The 16,661-nt window shown below is 36.6% G+C and overlaps 2 protein-coding genes across 2 annotated transcripts; both read right to left on the bottom strand.

The window, feature by feature from the left end:
• Window positions 1-1,232: 1,232 nt before the first annotated feature.
• LOC147566504 (putative cyclic nucleotide-gated ion channel 19) lies at window positions 1,233-3,624 on the bottom strand. Its single transcript, XM_086653002.1, has 3 exons — window positions 3,481-3,624; window positions 2,244-2,406; window positions 1,233-1,577 (listed from the first exon to the last, which is right to left on the bottom strand). The coding sequence occupies exons 1-3, from the start codon at window positions 3,608-3,610 to the stop codon at window positions 1,448-1,450; spliced, it is 423 nt and encodes a 140-aa protein (XP_086509128.1). The 5' UTR covers window positions 3,611-3,624; the 3' UTR covers window positions 1,233-1,447.
• A 1,925-nt stretch (window positions 3,625-5,549) lies between these two features.
• Window positions 5,550-8,198, bottom strand: LOC147566505 (uncharacterized). The gene is made up of 3 exons (XM_086653001.1): window positions 7,920-8,198; window positions 5,972-6,793; window positions 5,550-5,864 (listed from the first exon to the last, which is right to left on the bottom strand). Exons 1-3 carry the CDS (start codon window positions 7,927-7,929, stop codon window positions 5,830-5,832), a joined length of 867 nt encoding a protein of 288 aa, XP_086509127.1. The 5' UTR covers window positions 7,930-8,198; the 3' UTR covers window positions 5,550-5,829.
• Window positions 8,199-16,661: the final 8,463 nt, after the last annotated feature.

A 16,661-nucleotide genomic window follows, 5' to 3' on the forward strand; every position in this document is an offset into this window, starting at 1 on the left:
AGTATAGGAGCAACAATTGGGGCTATTATCTTCCGAATACTGGTCGGGATTTAGTTCGTGGGAAACCGATTAAGGTAATCTTCTTTCTGTTCTAGTTCATTGATATGTTCATGTATAGATCCTGGTAACCTAGTGTTAAACATATAGATGTTTGAGATTCCGCTTACAACACTAGCAATTAGATGTATTAGATACATAAGAATCCCTACACTCCTCACACACTTCTAAATTAGGTTAAGGTAGTATTTAATGAATCCCCCTTAACCCTAATTCCACCGACCCATAGAAACTCCACTTGGGTCCGGATTCGGTTTACTAAATCAAACCCAACTAGGTTTCTCCACTAGGAAGAACACCCAACAAGGCCCAACTTTGTATTCGCTTCTTTTGGTATATATTGCTTTTCTTTCAAAAAAAAAACAAAAACTTCGACAAGAACTTAAGCAGAAGTCTGAACAGTATTAATTAAGATATGAATTGAAGGGTCCCAGAAAGATTTGTCTTGATTGTTTCATTTCTTTACACATTGGATTTTCTCTGTAATATGTTTCTGTGATTTTTCAAAATAAAGGAAAATATATATGTTCATCATTTCGTGCATCTCTGAACCGAGCAAGCCTTTCACAATTTCACACATAGATGGAGATTAGAAATTCACGAATACAATCATGATATAGAGGATCAGAACAAAAGAGAATAAACAATCTTTTACCGTTCATCAGCATAAACATTTAACTTTCATTACCGGTGGAACGGTATTTTGAGACATTAATTTTTTGACCTGAAAAACTTTATCAATAATATTTTAATCTGAAGATACATTTGCATTAAGTAGTTTTGCAGTTTTGAGTTGTTTCCAAAAGTTGGAGGGTTTGCCATTTTTACTCATTATGAGTTACTTATACCTAAAGAAACAATTGTCTGATCTAGAAACCCTTCAAATAAAACCAAACTAGCTACTTTGGTGGCAGCACTCCAGGCTGAGTCCCAGCCGGGGTATGTGTCTGGTTCGGCCGGGGTATCTATCTCTAGATCATGACTGGATACATACCCCGGCTGGGATTCGGCTGGCCTGGATATGTCCCGGGCATACTCTCATTTTCCTTTAACTATGCCTAGGGTATTTGGTATCACTAATTTATGATTGCTTCGCTGTTGGGTTCTTAAGGACTGGATTAACCCTGCTGGCCTGCTCCCCTGATTAAAGCTGGTACAAGTATTACACATGCCTCTATCTCATTACAAAAATCGATTGATACAGAACGGTTTGAAATTACAAGAGTTTTTGTTTGTTGTCTCCATCTCAAAACATTTACACCAAGAAACACGTAGTAACCTAAATTCTTACATGAAGAAGAGTTTTCTTTTATGGCGTATAGGTATTCAGATAGACACCCTTTTAGTCCAAACTACATTCTCATTTATATGCACTCCAGGAGAACAATAATTACATTGATTGCAGATTATTCTTACCGTCTGAATGAGTTGCTATTGTTCGGTTTAAACGCTTCTTTCTGTACCTCCACGCTACTTGGATGATTGAAGCTGCACGTCCTCTCCAGTAGGGTGATTCATACCTATCATCAAGTTAAACGTTAACATAATACCATTAATAAACTTATGTATGAAGTTATGTCGTATATGGATACTCCGTTTCATATATCTTGCTGTGTCGATAGGAATACTAGGTGGTGTCTCTTCTTAATTCTTAGGCGGTGTTTCTTTTTAGTACAGATTTGACTCGTCCGAATGGTCTGAATGGCTTACTTGTTAATATTAGAATGTTTTTTTTTGTCTGAATAAGCTGATACATACTGATTTTGGGTCCATGCGAGTCAGACAAAATAAGCCTCTGAATTACGGGTCCAAAACCTTAAATGAGTATTGTACTCAAGTAAGTCAGACTCTGATGAGTCAGATTCAAACAATAGAAAAAGAACACCACCTTAGTAACTTCAGTGACTATAATGTGAGATTTGTACAGTCATCTAGGCTGCAGTTGCACATACTAGTGTTGAGGCCACAAAATACCTTCTAGGTTAAAAATGTAATTTGTGTGTGGACTTGTCGCCATGTAGAATTACTGTTACGGATATAGATCCAGCCGACCCTATGGGGTTGGTGGATTCTCAATCAAGACAGAATTTAAAAATATGAGCCGATAACATAAAAGTTGGTTAATTTGATGTCTAAATATCTTTGATATTCACCTCACGTAAGTCTAAAGGATTTGGCAAAATTACCTTATAGCTGCTTGAACAAGTGGCTTCCGCAAAAATCCTTCATAGTAGGAAGTGACTTCCTCAATATCAGCACCTTTGAGCGAAAATGCTTCAACATTAGTTAAGCAGGTTACTGTCCTGTTAGAAAGCAATCGATATCCCGGGAACCTGCCTCTTGTTCCATCTGCAAAATAAAATATTATAATACTATAAATTTAATCCAAACCCTCTATCACATTATGCACAAGTACTTTAGTTAACCTTGTAAGAGGTAGGGTAATAAGTTTGGTATACGTAAGAAATGTAATATCAATATTTGATTTTTTTTTTCTTGAAACTTTGAATTAATATTAATAGAAACCGAAAAGAATATAAGCTTGTGACGCAGAAGAGCAATAAGGTAAGGTTGACATTCCAGTTCCATTTCCATGCGTACAGAAATTTCCACCGAAACGGAAATTTAATTACTTTTTCTTAACAATGCCAGGAATTATATTTCGAATTCGGCCGAAATGACCGAAATTTTTCTATTTTCATGCCTCCCAAAATTTCATTCCTTGTGTAGTAGAGCCTTAGACACAAAATCATGAGAAGTTTTGTACTTCGCCCAAGTGTGCATTTAACAAAATCTTGACCGTTCCTTCTTTCTCTTTAAGAGTTCAGCTGTCCGCTCCTCCAAATATGCCACATGATTTCCATCGGAATAATAACCCAGGTTGCTTTACTGCTTCGTAAAATTTACCCCTCTCCATGTTTTATACAGTTGAGTACTTTCTGAGGCTTGGACCACTTCAATACCAATATCATATGCGCCCACTGATCAACTTAATTGCAATCCATTATATTCCACACCTTTTATTTACCGAGGGCAGGTCAATTAATACAGTGCCACTATGTCATTCACTTCCATATCGTCACAGTTCTACCTCGGTTCCAAGTCCGTCTGGTGGGCACTTTATACACACTTGCTAGCTGCTGTATTGATTTCCTGTAATTTATTTCCTTTTGATTTTGTAGCCCCTGAAGTTCCTCCAAAGGCGGACCTCACTGGACAACCCTAACTCTCTCATATCACATGATTTGGTTTGATAACAGATTATTCTGAAGTACTTCTAAGGCAAATCTGTAAGACTTTTGTGGACAATTTATATAAGACTTGCGGAAACTGTAGTCTAGTTTTATTATCAGGTTTAAGTCAGATATATTTGGTGGCTTTCTCTTACCAATTACCATCAATCTTAAAAAATGAGATGAATACCTCTGTAAGTTGACAAATTGTCAAGGCAGAACGCGAGAAGCTCCTCGCCGCAGACGTTCCTATCTGACAATTCGGCTCTATTTCCATCCGCATCAACACTCTCCATTCTACCCCGCACAATAAAAACCATTTTGTCAACTGGAGCCCCATAGTATAGTATCTTACTTCCCTCTGTGTATATTCTATGTCTTAATCTTTCCCAAATGGCATCAAAGACTGGGTCATCCATTAAAGCAAAGATCATTAGTGGCAAGAAGGATATCATCAACATACAAAATCAAATATATGAACTTACTCCCACTGACCTTTTGATATATACATTGATCAACAATGTTTTCTTTAAATCCGAAGGTCACAATGGTGTCATTAAACTTCAGAAACCATTGTCGAGAAGCTTGCTTAAGTCCATATATTGACTTATTCAATTTACACACCATATGTTCAATCCCTATTTCAGAGTAGCCCTCTGGCTGCTCCATGTAGACCTCTTCCTCTAAACTCCCATTCAGAAAAGCGGTTTTCACATCCATTTGGTGAAGCTCCAAATTGTAATGAGCCACCAATGCCATAATAATTCTAAATGAGTCTTTTCTAGATACAGGCGAAAAAGTATCATGATAATCAATGCCTTCTTTCTGAGTGAAACCTTTTGCTACAAGTCTGGCCTTATAACGTTCAATTTTACCTTTAGAGTCGAGCTTGGTCTTAAAGACCCATTTACACCCGATTTTCTTACATCCTTCAGGTAATTGAACTAAATCCCAGACTTTGTTTTGTGTCATTGATTTCAACTCTTCATTCATTGCATCAATCCATTTAGAAGAATCATTACATTTCATTGCATGCGAAAATGAAACTGGATCTTCTTTGTTTGTCCCGATGTCATTTTCAAATTCCTGGAGGTATATCAGATAGTCAGAAGAGATAGCAGGTTTTCTTATTCTCTGAGACCTGCGTAACTCTACTGGATCATGAACTGGTGGGCTATTGACTTGTTGTTCATTATCACCGGGATGACAATTTTCGATAGGAACCTTTTCTGAAGATAAGGGTATGGGAACTGTTACCCTTACTTCGTCAATAATTACATTTCGTGATTCAGTACTCCCACTAGTGTCATGATTCTCAAGGAATTTGGCATTACCAGTTTCAACAATTCTTGTGGTATGGTTAGGGCAATAGAATCTATATCCCTTAGATTTTTCAGGATACCCAATAAAGAACCCGCTAATGGTTCTAGAATCCAATTTCTTTTCTTGAGGGTTATAGATTCTGGCTTCCGCTGCGCAACCCCAAACACGAAAGTGTCTTAAACTAGGTTTCCTTCCAGTCCACAACTCAAAAGGAGTTTTTGGAACTGACTTACTAGGAACTCGGTTTAAGACATACACAGCAGTTTTAAGGGCTTCACCCCATAACATAATGGGTAAAGTAGAGTTGCTCATCATACTCCTAACCATATCCATTAGAGTTCTATTACGCCTTTCAGCTACACCATTCTGCTGAGGTGTTCCTGGCATTGTATACTGTGCACAAATGCCAAGCTTTTCTAAGAGTTTAGCAAACGGACCAGGATGTTGTCCTGATTCGTCATACCTTCCATAATATTCACCACCTCGATCCGATCTGATGATTTTCACCTTTCTGTCTAATTGTCTTTCTACCTCAGTGATAAAAATCTCAACAACATTCACAGCTTGAGATTTATCATGTAACAAGTAGACATATCCATAACGTGAAAAATCATCTATGAAGTTGATAAAATATTTTTCTCCACTAATACATGAAGTAGAGAAAGGTCCACAAATATCAGTATGGATGATCTCAAGAAGTTCTTTGCTCCTTGTGGCTCCTTTCTTGGATTGTGTTGTTGCTTTTCCTTTTATACAATCAACACAAATCCCAAAATCAGTGAAGTCTAAGTTCGGAAGTATTTCGACCTTCACTAATCTCTTAATTCTTTCCTTGGAGACATGCCCCAATCTTTTATGCCACAAGTTGCTAGAGTTCTCATTAGTTATACCATGTTCAATTCCAAAATTTACATTAGGATGCAGGTTTAAAAGAGATTTTGCAAAGTGATCATCAAGACTAATTTTATAAAGCTTGTCATATACAACACCACAACCAAAAAGTCGATTATTTTTGTACAAATCAAAACATTGGTTACCCAAAGATAGCTTATACCCTAAAATATCCAGTTGAAACATGGAAACTAGATTACGAGATACGGTTGGTACAAAAAGGGTATTATACAAATCTAAAAAACAACCAGTATCTAGTTTCAAACGGTAAGTTCCTATAGATATAACTTCAGAAGGAGTCTGGTTTGCCATTAGGATAAAACGTTCATTCTGACTTGGGGTTCGACTTGAAAGGTATCCCTGCATCGTTTTAGAAATATGAACATTAGCACCCGTATCAAGCCACCAAGTATTAGAAGGAATTTCAATAAGATTTGATTCGAAACATACAAGAGCTATTTGCTCACCTTTCTTTTCGAACCAAGCCTTACGTTTTGGACAATCAGCCTGAAAGTGTCCAAACTTTCTACAGAAATGACATCTGAATTTGTCCTTCTTTCGTATCTGGGCCTGAGGACCTAAAGCAGGTCCAGTGTTCTTTGGTGGAATGACTTTCTTACCTTTCTTGGGTTTCCATTTCTTTCCTCTAACTTCTTGAGCTACAAGATTAGTAGAAAAACTTTCTTGTTGCCTCAACCTTGTTTCCTCCTGAACTAACATACTTGATAGTTCATTCACATTCCATTGTTCTTTAAGAGAATTGTAATTCATTTGGAATGTACCATATTGAGGAGACAAGGAATTCATAATGAAGCGAACTAGAAAAGGTTCTTCTACGTTCATTCCAAGTCCATTTAATCTTGCTGCAATGTTAGTCATCTCGATCAAATGCTCCTGCATTCCTTTTACACCGTCATACTTTATGGTGGTAAGTTGAGCCATTAATGTGCCAGCTAGAGACTTATCAGCTGCACGAAATCTTTCCTCAATCGCTATAATGAAGTCTTTAGCATTATCAATTTGAGGAAGAGATGTTTTTATGTTGCTCGCAATAGTCATTCGCATGAACATCATACTAAGTCTGTTCGAGTTTTCCCAGACATCAAATTTATTCTTTTCATCAGTGCTACTTGACGCAGTTAGAGTAGCAGGTTTATCAGACATTAAGGCACGATCTAAATCAAGAACACCTAACGTGAACTTGATATGTTCGTTCCATTCTGAAAAATTTGATCCGGTAAAGATTGGAACAGACGCAGCTTGCGAGTGAAGAGATATAGGCGCAGATACTGCAAACATAACCAAATCATAAGCACATGAACTATATATCAAAATTTCTCCTTTGGGATTAAATTAAGACATACATAACATTAATTATTTTATATATAAAGAAATTCATTGGTACATCATCTAACCTTAAAAATGTTTATGACCTTTGGGCAACACAAACTAATTTTTAGATGATACCTTTTATATATAAACAAGTCCATTAGTGTATCATCTAACCTTAAAATGTTTATGACCTTTGGGCAACATAAACTAATTTTTAGATGATACCTTGCATTTCTAGTCTACAATCCTTTTAACTTATAAATCATCTTTGGACAAATTATTTACTAAAAGAATCGTATAATGCAATTATATGAACCGTTTCATCGCATAAAATATTACAATAATGTGAGCCATTATTGATATGTATACTTACTTCATAAGTCACTTTGGTGACATTCTTACTGATTATACACATCATGGTCACTATTTAACTATCCTTATGCTTTCTTAAAGTTATACCAAAACTTCGGTATAGAATTCAGTCGTAACCACGACCATGCCTACTAGGGTGGTAGCCACCATCCCTATCATTTAATTGATGATCGTTGCCACAATCATCGAGTGGTAACCACCATCTCTTTCATTTAGCATACATGATCGTTGCCACGATCATTAGAGTGGTAACCACCATCTCTTTCAATTAGTATATATGATCGTTGCCACGACCATTAGAGTGGTAACCACCATCTCTTTCAATTAACATATATGATCGTTGCCACGATCATCGAGTGGTAGCCACCATCTCTTATTCCATAATAACATATTCATAATACATAAATGAAATCAAAGATTCATTAGTGTTCTCATCTAACTACAAAACCAATGGCTATATGAGTCCAATAATACAAACTCTTGTCAAGAACAATTCAAATTCAATAAAGATTTTGGACAAACATGAACATCTACACCCTATGCTCTGATACCACATGTAATACAAACATATATACATATACAATGAGTTCATGGGATAAAACATGTAACCAAAACTTCTTCCCATGACATAAAATAATCTAGAGACATCATGTTCATCACAATAATATTTTATCTTTAAATGAAACTTGAAGTTCTTGATAAGTAGTTTACCTTTCTCCATGTAGTGTTTAGAAAATAGATGATAAGCTTCTTCTTTGATTAAAGATGAACAAGTATACTCTTTCCTCTTCTTTTCTTCAAGCCTATAGAGATGGAAATTCTAGCTTGAACTTGTATGAGCAAGAGCATATTTTCCATCCATTACTATCTCCTATTTATACTACAACAAAATGCATTTCCATCATTGCATTTTGTCTTGCCTACCACAACAAGTTGTGTTCATATTGGTGTCGAACATTCCATGTGTCAAGACAACAAACCATGAGGTATAAAGACAACAAGGCAAGTTCATCTTATGTGTCAAACACCAAGTCCATAAGGTGTCAAGACAACATGACAACACAACTCATTCTTGAACTAGATATAGAGTTTCCTAAGCCCAATACTTAATGGGCTAATTGGATGGGACATACTATTGGGCTTGTACGTATTAGGCCCATTCGTAAAGTACAAGGCCCAAAGTTTACAGGGATAGCTGAGATTCGATGAGAGAGAGAAGGAGATTTCTTAAGATTGAAAAGACATTGCTACTAATTGGGATTCTCTTCTCTTATATAAGAGGGAGCTTAATCTGAGTTTTGTACATCTCATCTTGGAGGGGAAGAGCTTAATTATTTCTTGAGCAAAAACAGAAAAATATGTTCTTCATCCTCTCATGAACTTCAAGAATAATTTATAGAGAGAGAGAGAGAGAGAGAGAGAGAGAGAGATAGTCGAACAGAGGTTTAGAATAGTTTTTTTTTTGTTTCACTTCTTTTTCTTTTCTGTTTTTCTTGAGAGTGTTTGAGAAAGAGAGAGAGAAATTGAAAGAAACAGAGTAGAGAGAGAGAGAAATTGAAAGAAACAGAGTAGAGAGAGTTATCTGTAAAGAGAAACAGAGAGTGAGAGTGAATTAGAGAGAGTGAGAGGATTGTTTTATCATTCTCCATTTAATATAATCTTCATTCAATTGTTCAATTTTCTTCTTTGTGAGAGAGATAAAGAGTTGAGCAGAGGGAATCATCACAATTTCCATTTTCTGGATTGAAATAAAAGAAAATAGTAGAGAGAAATAAAGTGGAGAAGAAGACCCTGTTTGGGACTAAAGAATGTTGCTGGAAATTCATTTTCCTAGTTGCTGGAAAAGTATTTTCCTTAAGGGCACGTTTGGCTCTTAGATGGAAAATCAGTGAGAAAAACTTAACCCTTCTTCCATTTTCTCTCTTTTACTTCATGTTTAGTTTAACCTTGCTTCATGGATAGCTAAGACTCTCCATCCAGGATTTTATGATGAAACCATATTGATCTTTTAGAAACATATTCTTGTATGATTAAATCTCTTGATCGTGCTTAAAAGTTTAAGTTTTTTTAATTAGCTAAACCTATTTTCTTTTCATTGTCTATATTTTTAGTTTGATACACCATACTTAGATTAAGTTCTTTGATGGTGTATGCTTATCGATTAATAGCCAATAGTTTAGAGATTTGTTTTTCAAAATAAAACAATTACCATTCATGATTATCAATCACGTTTTAACAAGAACATCTTCCGAAATTCGGGTAGTTCATTACCTCGAATTTTGAGTTATAAAAAAAAGAGAGAATTAATCATTTTAAGTATTTGTTCTAAAAAGTGATTTTATTGAGTGGATTCCAAAAATCCTAGGACTTTTGCCCCATTTGAGTTAATTTTTATTATTTGTTTTAGTATTTTATTATTCAAACACCGAAAACTAATTTTGAAAAGAAAAACCGTGATACTTCCAAGTCTTAGAAGAGGTTTAACTAGTCTCTGAGGAACGAACCGGTCTTACCGGAATTTATTACAACTTGACACCCGTGCACTTGCGGGTGTAGACCTATTTAGGGTAACCTTCTAGGCCCATCAATGAACTTGACTCGGAGATTGCATAAATTAACCGAGTAAGTGATGTCTCGAAGTGTAACTGTGAGATATAATAAACGACCTATGAGGCGATGGTAAACAGTAGGATCAGGTAATTGATCCATATGAGGGACTTAGATGCAATTTTTGTTCCATCGAAAAAGAAGATGGTTTAGATGCGGTTAAACCTAAATCCTTGATGACATCTAGAGCGTATTTTTGTTGACAAAAATATGCCTTTAGATGAATGCGAAACCTCAATACCGAGAAAGTATTAAAGGCGACCAAAATCTTTTGAGAGAGAATGTCAGATAAAGAAACTTCTTAAACTTAGAAATTGTTAAGTCATCATTTCCAGTGATGATGATGTCATCAACATAAACCAGGACATAAATTGAAGTGGATCCCAAGTTGAAAGTAAAGAGTGAATAATCTGGTTTAGATTGTAAAAAAACCTTTGAGATGATAACGCAATATAACTTCAAGAATCATTGACGAGAAGCCTGTCTCACTAAAGTGATTTGTTTAAACGGAAAACACAGGACTTCCCCTTAGTACGTAGAAAATCCCGGTGGAAGTTTTATGAAAACTTCCTCGTGGAGACCGCCTTGTAAAATAACGCTATTGACATCAAGTTAGTGTAGAGACCAATCTTTGATGGTGGCAATAGAAAAAACTCGTACGGTTACTAATTTAGCGACTGGGGCAAAGGTGTCATGATAATCCAACCCTCTATTGTATTGCCTTTGGCAACGAGTCTAGCTTTGTAATGTTCGATAGACCCGTCAGACTTAAATTTGACTTTGTAGACCATGTGTTGTTGGATTCTAAGGCATTGATTTCTTTTGCCATAGGCTCACGCCAGTGAGGAGACTTCACGGCTTAAGGAAAAGAGGTTGGCTCGGAGGTGGAAAGAACGGAGGACAAAAAAACTTAATCAGGAACAGAAAATGAATTAATGGAAGAATAATTTTCAAGAGGATATGGTACCGTTGACTGAGTTGTACATATATAATCCTTCAGATAAAGAGGGGGTTGGCGGGATCGTTGTGATCGAGACAACGATCTGACAAGTGATGCCGGAGTGTCAGGAAAAGAATGACCAATGTCATCTTGTAGACGGTTTCGTCCAATCGTGACAGAGTCGGGAAGGATTGGTGAGGAATCAGAAGAACTAGAGAGATTGGATGCTAAAGGCACCACAGATTCTGCTAGGATAGAAACATGGCCAGTGACGAAGGTGCTAGAGGCACCACGCGGTCAGAAGTAGCACTGGACAGGAATGGTGGGTCGTTAGGAGTAGCGGAAGAAGGTCATTTGGGGAAAAAATGCAATGATCCATTGTCCGAAATTGAAACAAAAGGTTGGCAATTTGAAGGAGATGTAAAAGACGAAGAAATTGTGTGCATGGGAAAAACTTGTTTGTGGAAAGTGACATCCCGAGAGGTGTAAATGCGGCGACATGAAATATCAGAAAATATGGTATCCCTTTTGGCCATGAGGGTAACCGACATATAAACCGGGAGTCGCACGTGAGTCCAATTTAGTTTTAATTAATGGGTTCCAGACATAGCATAGGCAGCCAAAAACTCGTAATGACTCAAAAGAGGAGGAGATGCCAACAATTTCTCGTGAGGAGACAGACCATGAAAAATTGGTGTGCAAAGTTTATTGATTAGATAAACCTCCATGAGGACACATTCCCCCCAAAATAAGAGAGGAAGGTGAGCTTGAATACGTAACGAACGCGCCACTTCAAGAATGTGACGGTGTTTACGTTCGACCACCCCCATTTTGTTGGGGGTATAGACACATTTCCTTTGGTGTATAACACCATGAGATTGAAAATTTTCTTGTAATTCATTGTTCATGAACTTAGAACCATTATCCGATCTTATAGTTTGTATTTGGGAAAGTATGGAGCACCATTACCGGAGGTAAATTTGGACACTTTGGAAATAAATTGAGTGAGCACATAATGAAAAAAGCGAATAATAAATTTGGTAGTGTCATATTTAGAATGTAAAAGAAACAACCAAGTACATAGGGTAAAGTTGTCTAAAATAGTTAAGAAGTAACGACAACCCGAGATAGAGATAACTGAAAAAGGGCCCCATAAGTCGACATAAATAAGTTCAACAGGTCGAAAAGATGTAGAAGTACTAGTTGGAAATGGTAGTCGAGTTTGTTTAGATTGAGGACAAACGAAACACTGAGATTTATTAATTTCAGTAAAAGAAATAGATTGCATACAAGAAAATTTCGAAACAAAGTACTCAAAACGAGAAAGGGAAGGATGGCCTAAGCACCAACGTTGTACATCAAAAGAAATATATTAACACAATTATTAACTATAGGTCAAACGAAAGAAATCCTAGGTTCCGTGCGAAGAAAATATAGACCATTTGTGGAACACCAAGTCGAATCGTCGCTTTCGTTACCCAGTCATGAAAGACACAAGCATTAGAGTAAAAAAAGACCGTACGATGAAGGGAAGTAGAAACTTCAGAAACAAATATGAAATTAACTAGGATTGACATAATATGTAAAACGTTAAATAAATGGAGACGTTTTGAAAAAAAAAACATATCCAATATGAAGTACTTGAACCCGAGAGCCATCGGGTAATCGAACAAAATAGTTCGGTGGTGCTTGATGTAATCTGAAAAATGAAAGAGGGTGGAGCAAATGTTCTTTGTTGTCCCAGAATCAATAACTTAAGGATTAATGTAAGAATGAATACCTGTCAAGTTGATATGCGGTTTGAGGGTGCCCACAGAAGCTGTACCGATCGAGGTGGTTCCAACACAGGCGGTGCCTACAGCATATCGTTGTTGGGCCAGCGAAGAAAGAAGAGACTGGTACTGTTCTGGTGTTAATGATGTCACTAGGGGCACCATTTGGAGGTTTTGGACAGAGGCAACGACTGGGCCAGAACGTTCCTAGGTTCAGTGTCTAGGCCCATTGCGCAGGGGGGGGGGGTACCCGTGTAACTGGTAGTAGGTGCCATTAGAGTGGACATGAGTTCCACAACAGGGCCTTTGACGCATGGCTCGTGGTTTATCAAACCGAGAGGTTCCATTAGGGTTCCCGACATTAAGGCGACCTTAACACCAGATGAAACAATGTGTTGTTGAACTTACTCTTGTTTTACAAGGGAATGAAAATGAAGAATTGACGTAAATGGGTCCATTAATAGGACCTGACTCCCAATCGCTGAGAACCTGTCATGGAGTCCTTGGAGAAACTCCATGACTCGTTCTTGGTGTGACTTATCCATGAGACTTATCGTGGCCAGAAATACACGGTTCAACAGCCAAAAGAGAATGAAGTTCATCTTGTAGTGACCTGAGATGTGTAAAATAGGAAGACACATCTGAACCATCTTGTTTGAGAGATGATATTGCTCTCTTTAGTTGATAAATCTTAGGAGCATTTGTCTGGAAGAGACGATCATAAAGGTTCTGCCAAATATCAGCAGCACTTTCGTCATAGAGAATATAAGAACGAATATCCGTAGCAACGAAGTTCATAATCAGCTAGTAACGAGGTCATTGCATCGCTCCCAATGAATCTCAGCAGGAGAAGAAGGTTTCAGAATAGGATCGTCTACGAAGCCAACTTGTCTTTAGCTCGAAGAACCATTTTCATGGCACGAGCCCATGATGAATAATTATCAGCTGAGAAAGATGGAGTGATAAGTACAGTCGTAGGTGTCTGAATGATGAACATCAAAACCCATAGTGGTTTGAGCAGACACTGGAGGATTAGTTTAAGAGGAAATATCACCAGGAGTAGTCATATTGATTAAAACAAAAATTAAACTTGCTCTAATACCATGTGAAGATGGAAATCCCTCTTTAGTTATCAAATGAAAACCGAGTAGGAAAGAGAGAGAGAGAGCCGAGAGATAATGTGAGATTTGGGATTAGTTTAATTCACTTGATTAATTATAAAATGATGGTTACAAGTATATTTAGAAGTTACAAAAGGAATAACTCTATACTAATCTGGTTTACAATATCTTAACCAAATCCTGGCTATGTTGCTTATCCTAGACTAAGTCAACCGGGTCTTGGTCACCCGACTAGAACCGGGTCATGGAGAATCCATGGATACTAATACACTTCATTCTTTCAGTCTAAGCCAACATAATAACTAAAATGCTGTCAGACAACCCATGCACTCTTGCTGTACTAAAACTAGTCTGACATTAACTATTCTACTAACCTGTTCGGATGAGCAGAAGAACCACATTAAGGTTGATCAACACTTATTCTTAGAATATTTTATTATGAGAAACATTTAAACGTTATTATAGTTTCAGCCTTTTCCCCAGCTTTAACCTAATTACAGTAGTTGAGAACTGAGAAAAGTGGCATTCACTACAACTAGTCGGTTACCATGTACATTTTAAACTTTAAAGCACATCAAAGCATTCCCACTAGAATTGGGATAGGCAAAACTCTAATATTCTATTAGAGTAGGTGCACACACGTGATAGGCCCAAACGGCCTCACATGAGCGAGGCATCTAGAAAATTACGCCTATGAACTAAGATCAACCTTAAACCATGTAATGAAGGCCTACGGTGTAACTGCTTGCTGCCAATTCTGAGTTGGATGCCAAGAAACTAAACAAAAACATGCAAAACACATTCAGACAGAGAATGAAACAAAATGCGACAGGCAACTTCAGATGATAAAAGAGCTCTACTGACCTGCAAACCAAAAATGTACCAACACGACCCGACAACATGCCCAGCCAGTATAAACATGAGAAGGTTGATAATAAAGTTTGACCATGCTGTCTCAAATATGAACCCACTTGGGGAATTACCAGCGAGCAACGGGAAACACCGAAAGATCCTTGGTACATATTGAAGAAGAATTGTGGCCCGTAAGAGATTTTTTGCGTAATTTGCAGCAGATGTTCCAATATATTTGGGTAAAACAATCAAAATCATAATCTGCAGGAGAATAAATATGAAAAATGATAAGATATGACAAGCAGACAAATTCAACTCCAGTTGAGGATATGCTCCATTTTATTTTGACGAATATTATCATAAAGTGTACTAATGAAGAATAACATAAATTACATAATAATGGATTTCTTATTACGCATATATGGCAAAGTTGAAACCTTGACCATCAATCAAAAAAGTACCCGAGGAAGCAGCAGTACAACAAATAAATCGAGTAAAAAGTATCCTCTAAGGTAATTCAAAGCAATTTTCTTTGGGTGATCAACCAAATCTCCAGCACCGACAACTGTAGACTCAGGAGCAACATATATAGGCCAGCCTAAACTGCAGCATCCAAATTGTTAGTATAGTTAATGTCTACAAATCCGAGAAATCTAGTTCAACTAACATTAAATAAATAATGAAATGAATTTCGGAATGCAATTGTAGCAGAGAACATTAAAATAAATAAAATAGAATCCATGATCCTTCTAATAAAACTAGTGTTAACGAAGTGAGATCCTTCTTCTGGAAGTTGCCCTAACATGTGAAATGAGTCAGGAATCAAGTGAAAGAATATGTGATTAGTTTAACTTAGTAAGATATGATGTAAATAATCCAATGAAACTCACAAAAAAAAATAACGGAAGATATAGTAACTTACCTGAATAATCATGTGCACAAGGTATATAAAGTCAGTCAAGCTTCTTACAGCTGCAATTGTTATTGCCATGCGCCTATCAAGCTTTATACATTTATTCTTCTGTTATAATAAAAAACAAATGAAATTATACTGTTATATAAAGAAACTAATGCACATAAACAAGAATAGTATGCAGTTAGCTTATAGCAATTACATAATAAAGGTAAAAGGAATATCTCATAATATTGAAGGTTTAAAATATAGAGAGTACTTGTAAAAGAAGGTTAACAAATTATACTTCATCTGCAGACAGCAACAAGAAAAACAAAGGGTCTACAAAGATAGCTGCTAAACAAGCTAAGACAAAGAATTTGTTCCACCGTTGAACAACTCTATTATGGGGGTTCATGACACCATGAATACAGGAAAGATTCCAGTCCCCAGCCTTTGTGATCTGGAACATTCTGCAACTGCAAGTGAAAATGCTTAGGAATAAAATCTCAATATTACACGAAAGGACATTTAGTTAAATGTGATGATCAATTGATGAGGAGGAAGAATGAGATTAAAATAAAAAAAAGTACGAGGATGACTCGTTAAAAAGAAATACAAGGATATACAATGTTTATGTCTTTGCAACATGTAGTCTCTACTTTGGTACCACTTTCTAGTTAGCCCCGTGTGAATATAGGATGTGAAACTTTCTAGTTTTTAACATAGCTACACGTAATTTTGTAAAGTTCCAGCGTGCTAAAAAATAGTTGTTCCATCTAATAGCACTTAAATAATCACCATAAAGGCATAAATGAGATGTAGCCATGTAGTGATCGAGTCTAGGAGTTAAACATATAACTAATGTAAAAAGCAGAATCACAAATCTGCCAAATTAAACTCAACAATATTTTTCTCATAGGATAAATAGCCATCATTTTTCACAGAATAAGAACCAAAAGAAATGAAATGCTTTTAGCGAAGTTACTTCGTATCCCTACTGTTAGAACTAAAAGTCGCAGAAGCTATCGAATCTATCCTAGAAATTGATCCGACTATGAAAATTAATCGAAAAGCTAAAGCCAAAATCTACATATGCAAACAGAATTAACGAGGTTCGGCTTAAAGCCTACGTCCTCGGGCGAATAAGAAATCTTTATTGAAGGATAGATGAAGACGACTCACACAACCCGCAAGTTTGTCCCAAGATTGTACCATATAAAAATTAACCTTCTATACTAGATCTTCGACGGCCGAGAAATTAAACAC

Source organism: Eschscholzia californica, unplaced genomic scaffold, assembly GCF_041429995.1.
Source record: "Eschscholzia californica isolate CP2 unplaced genomic scaffold, dmEscCali1.0.p SCAF_1, whole genome shotgun sequence".
NCBI classification, from domain to species: domain Eukaryota; kingdom Viridiplantae; phylum Streptophyta; class Magnoliopsida; order Ranunculales; family Papaveraceae; genus Eschscholzia; species Eschscholzia californica.

Coding starts and splice junctions, on each gene's coding strand:
- LOC147566505 (XM_086653001.1), bottom strand. Junction 5,865..5,971: donor GGCTTGGTTCGAAAAGAAAG/GTGAGCAAATAG, acceptor AAAACGATGCAG/GGATACCTTTCAAGTCGAAC.
- LOC147566504 (XM_086653002.1), bottom strand. CDS start 3,610: ATGGTTTTTATTGTGCGGGGTAGAATGGAGAGTGTTGATGCGGATGGA. Junction 2,407..3,480: donor CAATTTGTCAACTTACAGAG/GTATTCATCTCA, acceptor TTTATTTTGCAG/ATGGAACAAGAGGCAGGTTC. Junction 1,578..2,243: donor CTTGTTCAAGCAGCTATAAG/GTAATTTTGCCA, acceptor ACTTGATGATAG/GTATGAATCACCCTACTGGA.